Source organism: Sturnus vulgaris, chromosome 18 (assembly GCF_052056855.1).
Source record: "Sturnus vulgaris isolate bStuVul1 chromosome 18, bStuVul1.hap1, whole genome shotgun sequence".
Lineage (NCBI taxonomy): Eukaryota > Metazoa > Chordata > Aves > Passeriformes > Sturnidae > Sturnus > Sturnus vulgaris.
Window position 1 is genome coordinate 128,811 of NC_142260.1, and position 15,507 is coordinate 144,317.

At 40.3% G+C, this 15,507-nt stretch overlaps 1 protein-coding gene across 7 annotated transcripts; it reads left to right on the forward strand.

Moving 5' to 3' along the window:
* The first annotated feature begins 2,707 nt into the window (after positions 1-2,707).
* On the forward strand, positions 2,708-14,882 carry UEVLD (UEV and lactate/malate dehyrogenase domains). 7 transcript variants are annotated; one of them, XM_088175404.1, is made up of 12 exons: positions 2,708-2,840; positions 4,393-4,477; positions 5,089-5,166; positions 5,930-6,093; positions 6,926-7,061; positions 7,496-7,617; positions 8,216-8,321; positions 10,007-10,177; positions 10,944-11,117; positions 11,407-11,491; positions 12,112-12,235; positions 13,551-14,882. In XM_088175404.1, the coding sequence occupies exons 1-12, from the start codon at positions 2,805-2,807 to the stop codon at positions 13,713-13,715; spliced, it is 1,446 nt and encodes a 481-aa protein (XP_088031530.1). In that variant the 5' UTR covers positions 2,708-2,804; the 3' UTR covers positions 13,716-14,882. The 7 variants fall into 7 exon arrangements, with proteins under 7 accessions (XP_088031530.1, XP_014731783.1, XP_088031531.1 ...); XM_014876297.2 differs by having other exon boundaries at positions 5,104-5,166; XM_088175402.1 differs by lacking the exon at positions 2,708-2,840 and adding an exon at positions 3,057-3,420.
* The last annotated feature ends 625 nt before the right edge of the window (positions 14,883-15,507 follow it).

Below are 15,507 nucleotides of genomic sequence, written 5' to 3' on the forward strand. Positions count from 1 at the left end.
CCTGTTTTTCCACACTATCTGGTGCTTAATTTGTTTTGAGGGTTCCTCTTTGGTTCCTCATGGGAGTCTTGGGTTTTGCCTACGTCCTTCTTTCTCCCTCCACTGACAAATTCATGACTTGTTCTGTATCCTGGATGTAACTTTCTCAACATTCCTTGCTTGAGAACAGGCGAGTGTCTGATGCAATCTCTCATACTCTGTGTCTGAAAGTTGATGGCAATCAACAAGTTAAAGAATCAAGAGCTTCAGTAGGTTGTTTTTGGTTGAAGGGGTTGGCTTGACTCTGATTTTAAAAACACTTGAGTGTAGAGTTCCAGGTTTTGTAGTGCATGGGAATAACTGAACACATACTTGTGAGCACACAGAGTACAAAAGGCTGTTTGAGCCCCTTACATGTGCTTCTCCATGTATTAAACCTCTCTTGTGGATGTCTTCAGGAGAGGTAAGTAGCTTCCTTGAATGATGCAACTAAAGGTGCATGATATTTGGAGGGGGTCTGTCCTCAGCTCCCTATCACAATAAGGCAGTAATTCTCCCTGCCACCTTCTTCCAGCTCTTGTGTTGTACGGATGCCTTGTGGTCCTTACACATGTCCAGTATGTCAGGATTTTACCAAAGAAATGTGTATAGTGGAGCAGAGCATCTGTGGATTGACCTGCTGCTCTGCAGCTGATGAATAACACTGATTATGGTTATTTTTGGACAGGAGGGATACTTCATCTGGTTCTTAGTTTGTACAGAATGTGCAGGAAGGGTTTCTGAGACCTCCAGAGTGGTGTCAAATGTGACTGTAAATGATACATAGATAGTTACCTGGTCCCACAAGGCAGATACTGAGAGTTCAGGCAGAGGGATGTACTGCTGTTACCACCCTCTTCCCCAGCCAAAAGGAGGGAGCCAGCAACCCCTCTATTAGCCTGGCTGCTGTTTGCCAGCTGTGTACAAAGGGAATGTGGCAATGGCAGCTCATGGTGCATGGCATGGCTCGGGGCTGTGGGGAGCCCTGTTTATAAGCAGTGTGAGGTGCTGAAGCTGGCAGGAGAATATAACTTCTGTGGAAAGTCTTTTCACTGTCATCACATTTGGCAATGAAGGCTGATGTACTCACAGCTGCTGTCTTAAATCCAGCCTTGGTTGGTTGTGCTTTGAAAGTGATTGTTATGACATATAAAATGGTCCCAGTGTAGATCATACACACTGGTGACGTGGTGGTTGTTCAGGGGAACGTTGAGAGAAATAAATATCTTAGTCATGATATTCCCAAAGCTGAAGGAAGTTTGGGTTTTGCTAGGGAGCTTTCTCCTGCCACGTGTGTTGTGGTTCATCTGCATTTATTTCTTTTGTATCTCAGATAATCACTTCAGTATTTTAGAAGTGCAAATTTTTCCCATAGCATTTTAATATTTTCAAGATGAACTTATAATTTCCATTCCATTACTCTTAAGTTAATTTAGACAACTCAGCATTGCATGATTTTCTCCATTGGAGAAAATCCTTTAAAATGCTTCCTGGATTGTAGTTTCCTGTTGTTGAGAATCCTTTCCCTTGACTTTACTCTAAACTAGCATCCCTATAGATAGAGGATGTTCACAGGCAAGCAGACTAGTGAGACTAGTATTTAGAGTATAAAAGTTTGAGGCTGTAGAAATGTCATTTTCCTCTTATATAGAGCTGAATAAAATTCCAAAGCTGTACATTGTAAGACAAAAATCTGTATCACCCCAAAACTGTAATTTTACTTTACCCTCTCCCTTAGCACTTGAGAAATTGTCTGTTTTCTGTTTCGTTAATCATAATAACTTTTCTACCAAGTCAAAGAACACATCTCGGTTGGGAGGATCTGTGCTGCTGGCAGAATGCTGGTTTTTAATCTATAGGGTGACCTTTTATGCAGTGAGGACTTGTAATAATATAAGAGCTGGATGTATTGCTCAATAAATCCCAGTTTGGGAGAATTTCTATGGCTTGTTTGGTAAGAATGTATGCAAAACTCTATGGCTTTGTTTGGAAGTGTTCTTAGGATGGTGAAGGGTCTGGAGGGGAAGCTGTAGGAGTGGATGAAGTCGCTTGGCTTGTTCAGTGTGAAGGAGAATGAGACGTCGTTGGAGTCTAAACTTCCTCAGGAGGGGAAGCAGGGGGACAGACACTCATGTCTTGCTCTGATGACCAGTGACAGGACTCGAGGAAATGGCACGACACTCGTTGTCAGGGGAGGTTTAGGTTGGGTATCAGGAAAAGGTTCCTCACCCAGAGGGTGGCTGGGCACTGGAACAGCTCCCCAGGGCAGGGGTCACAGCACCAAGCCTGACAGAGCTCAAGAAGCGTTTGGACAGTGCTCTCAAGAACATGGTGTGACTCTCGGGGTGTCCTGTGCAGGGCCAGGAGCTGGACTCCATGATCCTGGTGGGTCTCTGCCAACTCAGCATAGTGTGTGATTCTGTGAACAGCATCTTGACTTACTGCATCCTTAAAGCTTGTTCATTCACGGATGTCCTTGACTGGACTGCTGGACTCGCTGCTGCCTCTTCATCTGATTAGGTCTGCTTTCCTGCTGATTGGGCGTGAAAGTATACAACGATCTTACATCAAATAAGATCCTGCCTTAAGATAATCTCGACACATTCCACGCTGTGCACCACCACGGCGGGTGTAAACAGCACCTAGCCCGGACGGTCACGGCAGCGCGTCTCGGGATTTCCGTGCAGTGGAAGGATAATGAAAACCGGCGGGACCGGCCCCGTTCGCCGCTCGCCTCCCTGAGGGGCGGTGCGGCGGCGCGCGGGGCCCGCCGGGAAGGCGCCGCCATGGCGGAGGAGACGCTGCGCCGGCAGCTGGGCAAGGTGCGCGCGCCCGCGGGGAGGGCGGGGGGCGCGCGGGCGGCGCTGAGGGCACCGGGGGGAGCGGGCGGGAAGGGCCGCGGGGTCCCGGGGTCCCGGGGCTGCCTGCCCGGGCATTCCCGTCCCGTCCTTCCTGGCCCTTCGCATCCCGCTGTCCTGCTGCAGCCGAGCTTTGAGCTGCCCCACGCATCAGTTCATCCCCGTGCTGCGCGCCGTGCCTCACCGCTGAAACCTGATTCTTCGCTCACCGCAAATTGATAATTCTTTTTTCTGGTGGCATTCCTCGCCTTAGCGCCTCCACGCCCAGGAGCACAGGCGCGTTGTTGTAGCAGCCCTCTGAGCGTTTTAATTTCCATTGGCCCATTTCCATGGGAGTATTTAGGGTTTGGGCATGCCAAATAATTTTGGGTGCGAAATGAGGAAGGTCTGTATCTCACTCACCCCGTAAATCCTATGATCTTTAGAAGAAGAAAAACTATTTGAGAGGAATGTTTTGTATTACGAATAGAAGGAGGCCAGCTGGGGGAAGATGATTTTGGTTTCACAACTGGATACATCAAAGCCTCCAAAAAATGTCGTAAGAGTAAGTTATGTAGACATTCGTAATTAGGGAACATTAGGTTATTTTTATTTTTTTTTTCTTCCTGCATGACTTTGCAGAATCCAGTGGTGGAGAGAAGCTGACTGAAAGGTGTTTCTTGTCAGCAGCTCTGTGTTTTCCTGTAGACAGTAGAAAATAATTGTGCCATGCCCATAGCTGTCACATTGCTGCCGGGGTGACAGACTGAAGAGAAATTCGATTTTAGCTACTGTTTCGTGATAATTATTCCAGGGCGGTGAGCAGCTCTGCAAGCCACTGTCTGGCAGCAGTTTTGTTTGCCTAGGCAAGGGTTCCAAAAAACCAGCACCAGGTTTCCTAAATGAGAAGCAGAGGCTCTAATCTAGGAAATGGAAAATACTCTTTGTAATTTTGGAATGTGGGAGGATGCAAACCTATTGGAAGTTCTCGTATTGGGCTGGCTGGGGACAATCTCAATGAGGCAGCAGTGGTTTTCTAAGCTCTCAAGGACAGCTTAAAAATGAAAAAAAAATTCCCAGAGGCTAATTACTGACACATTTGACATGCTTGTGGAAAGCGACATCTTAGTAAACTCTTCTAAAATATGTGCAGGTGGATCTGAGTTTAGCTGTAAGAAAATAATCTCCTTTTTCTAAGAGGTTCATATTTTTATATTATTTTTAATGTGTGCAGAGGAGACTAAATTTTACTAAACTTCTACTCACACAGCTGTAAAAGGGAAGAAATGGTGTATAAGGAGTGATGTTCAAAATTTCACATCTCTTATGTAGCAACAGCAGACCCACAATAGTTTCAAAGCTTTTTTGTAATCAGTTCTTTTTGATAATTTATTTCACATCAAAACTATTTGTAATACTAAAAGTAGTTATTACCTTCCCCTTCTTGCATTTCTGCCTTCTGTAGTGTCCTTTTCCCTATCTCTCATATAGTAGCCTTTGAAGTGAAACGTTTTTCCTTTTTTCTCTCCCTTCCCAGTATAAGTTCAGAGACCTGACCATGGAAGAGCTGAAGAATGTCAGCATGACCTACCCCAACTTCACCTTCTCCATGAACACATACAGTAAGAAGTGATACATTTACTCTGAACTATTTGTGGGGATTCTTACTTGCCATAATTGCAGACTGTGTGTAATAGATCGTGAATATATTTCTGTTGTATTCCTACCTATGTTGGCTTGCAGTAAAATTTCTCATGCCACAATACTGTTCCTGAATGCTCTTCCAGTGACTCATACATATAAAAACCTTAGCATCTCATTTACTTCATCTTATTTCAACTTGTCAGTAATTGTAAAAGATTGATGCTTTAAATTCTTTATATGTAACACCATTTTTCCCATATTTCATTATTGTATTGAAAGTATTTTGATGGCTTTAGCTTATAGAGCATGACTTCCAGAATCCATCAGCCTGACTGGAAATTCTCACAACATCAGAATTACCCAGGACAAGGAATTTTCAGATTAATTATGTGCTTAGTTGTACCAATGCAATTTTTGTTAAAATTTCATTAAGGAAATATTTTAAAATGTGAGGGAGGGACATCTTAGTAATATTCTAGCTTGGTTTTTCCAGGAGCATACTTGATTTCTAAAGAAAAATCATTGTTGTATATTTGTAGTTGTGGATGGGATTGCTTTGAAATGAGTTTGGTTTTTTTATTTTTAATAGCATTTTTAATTTTAGCCTTCAAGGATGGATCCCAGAAAGACCTCCTGAATTTTAGTGGTACTGTTCCAGTGAAATATGGTAAGATAAATCAAACGTAATTTTCTTGCCAGTTGTGAATCTAGATGTAAAATATGTTGAATGCTGCCTCTTAGCAGTTCACTGTGCAGTGTCTTCAAAGGGGTCTAGAAAATATTCTGTTTGAATTGGAGTAAGTCACTTCTACTGCAGAAACAAGTGCACAGATGCTGAAAAAAGGTGCTATTAATTAAATAAGTAAATGAAGTATTTTAAAAATGGTAGTGTTTGAGACCGTGTTGGCAAACTCTTTGGTGCTAGTGGAGCTTGTGTGAACTCTCTGAGACCTAGACTTGTATAGACAGTGCCCAAAAATAACCTGTAGGCAATTTTTTATTTTCAACTGAAAGCCTTTGAAGTCTGATGCAAAGCTCTTTAGAGATGCTTTTTTTACACTAGGTGCTAAGCACATTAAATTTGTATATATATATTTTATACTCATAAGTATGAAATATACATATATATGAAACCTTTCTTTTCTGGGAAAAGGGGACACATTGGCTGAGAGAGGCCCTTGGAAAGCAAAACAACAGAGCTTTATATTAAGGAAGGTACAATCAGTAGCACTTCAAGTTGATCCAGACAAGTCTGGTTTTATTAATTAGCTTAAATAATATAAATATTTTCCAGTATGAATCTGGAAGTGATCTGTCAGGCTTTTTTCCTCTGTTATTACAAAGTGTGAATCACATCACACACACGACTGGTCTTGAGTGCCTCTTCCCGATGCAGAAATTTGTAATGGCTTTTATTTTGTGTTGAACAGGTAATTCCTATAACATTCCTATTTGTCTGTGGATCCTGGATTCTCATCCCTTTGCTCCCCCCATTTGCTTCCTGAAGCCAACTTCAAACATGGGCATTGCAGTGGGGAAACATGTGGATGCACGGGGCAGGATTTATTTGCCCTACCTGCAGAACTGGAGCCATGTAAGAGGTGGAGTGGCCAGGGGAGGGAAGCATTTGGGAATACTGCATGGTATCATGTGGAGCTTTCAGGCAGTCTGAGGCTTGGAAAGGCAGTTGGAAATGATTTTAAGGAAAAAAGGAACTAATTTTTACAAAGCAATGTAAGCCACATGATACTTTGATGCTGTGAATAATGAGAATTGTTGAGTATCCCTCAGGAAAGTTCAATGGAAGTTTCTGTCTTTTGGGTATGTCTCTTTTGGCAGAACTCTGAAACAGCACAGAAATGCAAAAGTCAGTGCTGTTGCTAAATGATTTTATGCATTGTATTAAATTACTCACTTCAATATGACTGTCAGGCCAGTAAAAATTATTTAATGAATGCCAGCTTTTTGAAATGAATTGGGCTGTATTTTACATTATTAATAAAAATTCCTAAGGGAACTTCTGCTGACTTCACAGTGTGTTTTGCCTGGAGGAAGACTGAATTGCCAGAACTCTGGACAGTTGAGCTCATCTAAGAAGACTGAACTAACTTCTCTTTACCTAAGATTTGTCCTTGTGGCTATATCAAAGGCTTCCATATATTCATAAATGCCTTAAAAAACTTCTAGCATTGGTAATTTCAGTTTTAGAATTCCTTTTGATAATTTCCTATTAATCCATACTCCTGTTTGGAAAGTATCTTCTCAAAGTGATGCTTTTCTCTCCCTTAGGTGTTTGTGTAAATGTTAAGAGTGTCAGTATTTATAATTTGATTAAAGTTTGTATGGCTCTGGCAGTTTGCAGCCGATACCACTACATGAAATAGTTGTTTAGCTGTTCTGTCTTCTGTTTGTCTGCTGTATTTCAGCCTAAATCAACTCTCATTGGATTAATCAAGGAAATGATTTCAAAGTTTGAGGAAGAGCTCCCTTTGTACTCACTGTCATCTTCTGATGCAGCCAGGCAATCAGAACTTCTCTCCTATATTGCAAAGATTACTGAAGGTGGGGATGTTTTCATGGACTCATTTCTAATGTTCTTATAAAATATATTCACTTATTGTCATTACTTGATGTCACAAAGAAACCTATATGGTTTATGGTTTATATTTAACAAATTTTATGACCATGGTCTGTATGCACACCTGTAACAGCAGCAAAAGGAATGCTGTTTTTTGTGGTGTTGGTGTTTAGCTTCTTGCTATTGTCATGCTCATCTATTTATACTTAGTGAAAAAACATTCCTGTCTAGAGAGGAATATTTGTTTTACACTTTGCAAGTTGTGATGGATTTTCTGTGGTCAGTATTGACTGCTGTTTTGAAAAAGTCTATGTAACTTGATTTAACTCTGGCACAACCATGATCCTTTGAAGCAGCAATACTTGTATTGATACAGTGTGGACCAGCACCTAAGTTTGTAGTTTTCTTTTAATTGCAGGAGAGACTGACATGAAATCAAGGAGTAAAACTGGAGGCAGAAATGAAGGATGTTCTAACAAAATTACTATTGTTGGAGCCGGAGATCTTGGCATTGCATGTGTACTAGCAGTTGCAGCAAAGGTACATAATTGTTAAAAATAGCAAGAGACCTGATTAAGAGAGAGGATTCCAATCTAGTTCTTAGTATCTGACACTGAAACCTCATCAGTTTTAACAACTATCACTGCTTAGGTTATTTGTCTCTTCAATTAACTTCTGGACATGCAGAGGTGTTAGTTTTCTGCCCTAATTTCGTAGTCAGCTTTTTTAATTCAAAGGGTTGAATATTGAATTAACTTAGTTTGAAAATCTCTAAAGGATTCTTGTCTCAGCAGTAGCCTCTTACAACTGGGATCTCCTAGTTCCCTGGAAAAGGATAGTCTGTAGATGGGCTGTACTTCATCACAGCTTTATGTTTGACACAACAGTGACGTCAGCATTTTTGACTTCCCAGAGATAGTTTTGTGACTTTTTGTAATGTGTTTTTTTCCAGTTAGACTTCCTAAACTAAGGCCTTTTCCTTGTGATTCGGCTGTAATTTTAACCAGTTATTTTGTTTGATTTGTACACAGTACAGCAAACAGTAAAATGGGAGGAATTTTGGGTTTTATTCCTCACTCCTAAAAGAAGAAGTTTTGTTTTGGTTTATTATTGATCTGTATTATTTTTATTCATACAGGATGTTGCAGACAAGGTGGTTCTTTTGGACCTTTCTGAAGGTGCAGCAAAAGGAGGGACCATGGATTTGGAGATTTTTGCTGTGCCAAATGTGGAGATCAGCAAAGGTATGAGATGTTTCTGGAACAGGAGTGGGTGCTATACTGTGTGTGCTTGTGCTCATTTTAGCCCAGAGCAGGAGATACAGTGGCACTTAGGATGCCATTTTTTAAAAGTTTGTACTTGCAGGTAAGAGGCTAATGCTGAAATTGGACTTATGCAGAAATATAGAGAAGCCAAGCTATAACTTCTGTGTCATGGGCAGAGAGAGGGAGAGGAGAGGAAAACCTATTTGCATAGGAATTAGTGAAGGCTGTGAAAGCAGTGTTCAAAAGGCTGACAAATAAAGGTGTGTTTCAAAGGGCTGCTTTCCTAGCTTTACTGTTCATTAAACATGCACATAGCCAACAGTGAGTCCTTCATCTCTATCACTGCATACTCAAGGAGTTCTTAATAACTTTGTCCTCAGTCAGCTGTGAGCATGCAATTCAGCAGAGTCAATGCCATGTCTCTGTAATTAGTGATTAGTTACAGCCTTTGATGGTCTTGGATGGTTGTAGAGATTGAGGCCATGCATCTCAGAAGTTTTTCCACAGGGGAAGCTGGAACTGAAGTAATATTCTTCCTCGCTTATGTGTCGTGTTTCCATGTTCCTTGCACCCTTTGCAAGATGAAATGAGGGATTTTCTTGTGCTTCTCTTTTAATTTATCTTATTTTGGGGACAGGGACTTGTTCTGGTTCCACCAGGCATCTTTGTGGCTTATTCTGCACTTGGCATTGCCTGCTCTACATACTTTGATCTTATCTTGCAGGTTTTACTGCTAGCACACCTATTTTCCTGAACCCTGGTTGTGGCACTGTACCACAAATCTGTTTGTGCCTCTATGGTTGCCTGTTTGTTTGCCTTTAGCTGTGCTATAAGAAGCTTGGTAGTGTTACAGTACTACAAAATGCTTGTATACTGTCACTTGCTATTTTAGTATGTTTATATCTAGGTTTGGGGCAAGCTGGTATTAGTTATATCCTGCTTAGTATGTTTTTAACTTGTCAGTGCATTAGACCTCTGCTTTGGCTTCAGCTGGTTCCAAAAGTGGTGAACAGACAAATCACCCTATTTCTCTGTCCAAGCTGATCACCTGTGTGGCACTCAGATATTGAGAGACACCTGCTCAAGGCAGTTTTGACTTGCAAATTCCTGCAGCAAGCATGGCTGTGTGTTTCTTTGGGCTCATAAATACAATTTGTCTTTTATTTGAGTTAATAAAAACACCTTTGGAGTGCTTCTCATGGTTGTCTACATGCCCTTGATTAAGGTATGAGATCAAAAATTATAGAAGAAGCCTCAGATAAAGGAGTAAAAGTCTTTCCCCTTCTTTAACAGTTGGAATAAAAGTTAATGGGCCTTTTCATGGATTTTTTTTTTCTTTCTTGCCAAGAAAACTTGAAAAAGTTTACCTGTCAAAGCTGTCTAGATGCTTTCTGGTCTCTGCTCTGTAACCTTGGACAAATTGTAGTCTAGCTTTTGTGTTTGGGACCTATAAAACAGGAAAGTAGTTCTGTGGGCAAGCTGTGTTTTACAGGTGCTGTGGAAGTGCCCCAAATTCCATTTGGGGGATATGAGTGAGACAGGAGGCAAAGAATCTCTAATTAAGCTGGATGCTGTAGTTCAGCCTTTAGAACAGCTCTTCGTTTTGCATCTAAAGCTCAATAGAATGACATAAATTTCAAAATGTATTTTCTTTATATTTTCAGATTTTTCTGCTTCAGCTGATTCCAAAGTTGTGGTGCTTACAGTTAATTCTCTAGGTAATGCTCAGACTTACCTTGATGTCATACAAGGCAATGTGGATTTGTTCAGAGGAATTATTCCAGCAGTATCCCACTACAGTCAGAATGCTGTTCTCCTTGTTGCTTCTCATCCAGGTATGCTAATACTTTGCATAATGTTCTGTCTCTCACCTGGCTTTTTCTCTGGCCTGTTTTAAAAATATGTTACTGCTGAATACACCTGCTTAGTTAGTCAAAATTTCTTGCTACTCTGAAAGATGTTTTCCTTTTCAGCTTTGAGCAGGACACTGTCTTTGAGGGTTTTTTCTTTACTGTTACCAAGACAAAAGAAAATAGTGTACTTTGTTTTGTGTAACAGGTATGTATTTCTGTGTGTTTCTGTGCGTAGTTTCAATCTGCCTGTGTCTACATCATTAGCATCCACTGGCTGTTGTCTTGTCAGTTGTGAGTTTTATGTGCACATTTCTCCTGTACAGGAAGGATAGATCCATGTATGTTATGTGCCATATGATACAGGCTACTCATACAAAGTATAGCATTAATAGTAAATATTGGAGCTAGATTTTGGTGGAAGATTTAAATTTCCAGGTCAGTGGTACTGTGAACTAAGATAAAGCAAAATCACTACTTAGGAAAGAGGAAGAAGTGTGAGCCTCTATCCTGTAATGCACTGAACACAGCTCTTCTTACTCTCTTACCATTATTGTTCTTACTTTTTCACTTCTTCCCCACCCGACTTTGTGTTTTAGGTTGAAGTAAACTACCAATATGTTCTTATATGCTTATGCCTTTGCTAAAGTAAAGAAGTCCAGAGTTTTTCGTAATGATGATTCATAATTTGCAGTTGAGTTGAATTTTGAGTGGTCCTTCATTGGCAACATGTTTTTTCTTTGACATTTAGTTGAAGTAATGACATTTGTGTCGTGGAAGCTGAGCTCATTTCCCAAAAGCAGAGTAATTGGAGTAGGTGCCAACCTCGATTCAGAGAGATTTCAGTACATGCTGACCAACCTTTTGAAAGCAGAGGTGCTGGCAAAAGATGCCTGGGTTGTTGGTGAACAAGGGGAAGACAAAGGTAAAGTGGTGCTTTATTATGACTGTGAGCATATAATGTCCTGGCAGTGCCTAAGTAACTGAATAATGAAAGAATAATTGATAAAAGAAATGAAGGTAAAGAGAAAAGTAATAAGAGGAGTACTAAATTCTCATAATAATGGCTTTAAGTTTTGAGGTACCAAAGTCTGTAGACCTGGGAGTAGTAGCAAAAGTATTTGCCATTTGTCACAAGAAGAAAAAAACCAAAACAAACCACAACCTCAGTTGCCTTTTTTTTTTTTTTTTTTTTTTTAATTGTTTCTGTTTAGTACCATCCTGGACCAGCTGTAATGTAGTTGCAAATCAAACAGAAGCAATGGCTGCTTGTGACTCAAGGGAAAAGGTGGCTAACAGGTAGCAGCATTATAACTTTTTTTTTCTTCATGTTTAGGCACTTGATGTTTACATGTTCTTCAGCTCTTTATGAAGTGGGGGAAGCTTGCTCTAAAATGTTCATACATTGAGTTTATAGGAAATGTAGGTTAAGTAGTCATTCACTTTCATGGATGTGTACATGGCCACTGTTTCTCTGAAATTCTTACTAACATTGTGCCTGTGGTGATGTAAGGAGACACCACAATGCACAGCAGAATACCAGAGCTGTTTGATTGTGTATTTAAAACGAGCCTTTAGACAAGCCTTCTGGCCCACTTCCCTCAGTGCTTGTGTTGGAAGCATTTGCTTCACAGTAAACCACCACTTTGGATGAATTTAACTTATCTAATTATCAGTTACACCTCTTGACAGAAAAGAGAATTTTTACCAGTGTAGAGAAAAAATATTGTAAAGAAATTATTTTCAGCAATTCTGTATTCCATTGTGTTGTTTTCCAAAACAGAGAATCATATTTTTATAGTACACTTTACCTGATATGGTAATCTTAAACCTGTATCCTGGGTTCTACATAGAAACCAAAATAAGAATAATTACAATCTAAACATCACTTTTTTCTCCTTTTCCTGGTTTATGTATAGAGCTATGGAAATACTAAAGGGAAGAGGTCAGAGATCCTGGTCTGTTGGGCTCTCAGTTGCTGATTTGGCTGACAGCATTCTGAAAGATAAAAGAAAGATTCATTCTGTATCCACTCTGGCAAAGGTAAATGTGTTATTAATAAACCATTTGTTTGGCAGTGTAATTATAATATTTCTACCGGATATGACCATTAATTTTAGCATCACAGACATCCCAGTGTTCTGAAGTAGTGCTACTGCCATTACTTTCTTCCAACAACAGCTTCCAATTCTAGCCCAAAAATGAGCAAAAATCATTTACTGTTTTAATCTGAAATCAATATTAAAAGTAGATTATTCTCCTAAAAATACAAGTGCAGAGACAAAGTATGTTTAAGGTTGCTGCCCAGCACCCCTGGAGTAGCTGGATTTGGCAAATGAAATGTGACTTGTAGTTCCACAATTCTCAGTATTGAATATAGGGGTTTTTTTAGGGACAAAAATAATTTTGTATCTTTTCTGAAAGTATAAAATGCATTTTCTGCCAGTATTTTATTTTATTAAGTTTGAAACAACTGCTTTTTTACTCCTTACGACTTTCCTCAAGAGGAGAAAATTATGAAGCAATAGTTAACTTAAAATTGTTGACTGAATTTTGTTTGAAGTTTCTCCTAAGAGGCTTCACTAAAACATTAGGTCATTCCATATGATGAGAAAACCCATGCAGAAATATGTGTTTGTCACTTCAATTTAGAGCCTTCAGAAGGACAATTTGCATGTCCTTGTGCAGAAAAGTTGACCTGGCTGCTTATTTTATTGAGTACAAGCACATACCTAATTAAATAATTATGTTTCAAGTGAAGTTTTTAATCACCCCTGAACTAAATACAGATACAGAGGAGGGACAAGTCTCTTAAATTTTAAAGTATCTACAGAATGTAAAATTTCCCAGATTCCACAAATAAACACAATCTACAGTGTAAACTTGAAATATAGGGATATAAGTTTGATGAATTCATTTGCAGAATCTGTATGGGATCAATATTTGAAAAGTTTTCCCCAGCTCTTAGGCTGTATTATATAATTTATTTTGTTCAGTCCTTAAAGAACTAATGATACCGTACTATGAAGTGTCCCTGCTTGTTGTAGCTAAGAAATGGTGTTTAGTGGTATAAACTTTGTCTGTATTACAGAGATCTATCTATCTTGGAAAAATTCCCAAAGTGTGGTATGGTTCACAAATTTTTATCTGCACAGTAATATTTTACAGTTTCTATACAGTAACCCACTGCACAGTATCTACAGTAAATGGAATTTGACCAATCCAAACATGCCATATGTTGGAATATCCTTGCTTAATTAAAACAATCAAGTCATTTTTTGTAGTTGTACACTTTTGTGTAGTTGCAGCAGAAATAAGTAACTGTGTGTGTGACGGCGCTCTTTGTGTGTTGTTTCAGGGGTGTTGTAGTATAAACAGTGAAGTATTCTTAAGTCTCCCATGTATTCTTGGAAGCAGTGGAGTGGTTGAAATGGTCAGACTGGAGGAAGACCCACTGGTGCAAGAGAAACTGCAAAGCAGTGCAGGCTCAATTCATGACCTTCAGCAGCAGCTGAAACTGTAAGGAAGCACAAGGGAAGCTTCTGTGTCTGCTCACTGAAGTTGGAGATCCCCAAGGCAGAAGAAGTTGCTTCATATATATGGATTTCTGTAGAAAATGGGAAGCTTTGTTACTTTACTTTCCAAAAGTGCTTTCTCGGTTTAGGTTTAAGCAGCTTAATACTGCACTGTACAGCAATTTCTTCTTCGTAAAGTGCACTTTTGGTCGCCAAAATGAGACGGGTAACACGCAGGGATGTTTTACCTAAATTCAGGTGGCCCTTGCCTGTGGTTTTTGGCTGCCAGTTATAGCCTGATTCTTGGGTTACTCTTAGCTCTTTGCACCTCTTTAGGAGGCAGTCCTAGAGAGGGGCTTACCCAGCTCTGCAGAAACTCCACGTGCAGAGCCCACCTGAACCCTTCACCGTGGCGTTTAAATGCTGTGTCTGAGGCTTGTCTAGGGTACAGTCATGCTTCAGCTCCTCAGGCATTGGGGATGCAGTTCCACAGCTCCATCTTCCATGGCTGTAGATGCTCTTATGTCAATGGACTCCTGGTATTTTGCTTATTTACTTAGGGGAGCATGATGTTCGCAGTATCCTTCAAACCTGAACTATTGGATATGGATTTCTGTTCACACTTAATGATGTCTGAAATACCCTGGTCATTACTTGCTTTTTATTTTGTGAGAACATTCAGAGCACTAAAACATCTGCAGTTGTCACTATACACGGAGCACTGGAACAGGGGCTCTTCCTGAATGGGAGAAGCAGGAGCTGGGCTTCAAATAAAAGATAAAATCCATCAGTTAAACAGGAGTATCTGCACATTCAGTCCAAAGCTGGCTGGGAGCTTTACATCAGCCTCAAGAGAAGGCAACAGAACCTGTAACTCTCCTCTCTTGATGCCAAGGATGTGATGAAAAAGCCGGATGTGCATTTGTAGGTAAAAAACAGATGGTTTTGAGATCAAAGATTTTTTTGGGTTCTAACCTCTTGATTTACTACTGGTAAAAGACTGCATTATTCCCGATTATACCTCAGCATCACATGGCAGGCACAGGGGACTTGGGCTTCACTCCTGCTGTATGAAGCTTAGGAATGTCATTGCACGTTTACACTTTGAGGGGTGCCTGGTTAAATAATGTTGGAAATTTGTTCTGAATAAACGTAAAATCTGTGGCAGAGCAAAAGATCTGATCCTTTGTGCCTTCCAGTTACATCTCACAAAGAGCCAGACATGCAGGGAGTTCTGAGTGTATACTGATCTCAGAACTGGATTAAAAATAGAAAGAAAAAACCTTCAGTAATTCAGACCTTTATTTTTATGGAATACCCAAATTTCTTTCACTGTAGTGGTAAGTGATGGGACAAAATTAGTGATGGCTTCAAGTAACCGACTTTAGTGTACTTTTTAACGCTGCACTTTTTGTGTTTTTTCACTTACTTTGAAAAAAAAAACTTTTAGGGTTTTACATTGTTTTTCACGGTGTTGTTTCTCATCTGTTGAGTATTTCTTTTCATGCAAATAGTCAAGCTGTTGCTTATTTAGTTCGGTGGTTTTTTAGTAATTTTAACCTTAAAACGCTGCCAGCTCTAAGAAGTGTGTTTTGTGGATTCATTTGACGTTGCGTTTGTGTCGTATTTCCTGAACAATAACCGCAGCGGCACTTACCTTTATGTGAGCTCCCAGGCAGGCTTTTTGGCAATGAACGCGGTGCAGGCCCTCCCTCGGCCGCCGCTCTCCGGGCCCTCCCTCGGCCGCCGCTCTCCGGCCCCGCCCCGGGCCCGCCCTCGGCCGCCGCTCTCCGGCCCCGC

What these genes read in the sequence shown, in the direction of transcription:
- UEVLD (XM_088175402.1), top strand. Translation starts at nt 3,367, where the DNA reads ATGATTTTGGTTTCACAACTGGATACATCAAAGCCTCCAAAAAATGTC. An exon ending in TACTGTTCCAGTGAAATATG is followed by an intron (nt 5,167 to 5,929) that starts GTAAGATAAATC and finishes TGTGTTGAACAG; the next exon opens with GTAATTCCTATAACATTCCT. An exon ending in TATTGCAAAGATTACTGAAG is followed by an intron (nt 7,062 to 7,495) that starts GTGGGGATGTTT and finishes TTTTAATTGCAG; the next exon opens with GAGAGACTGACATGAAATCA.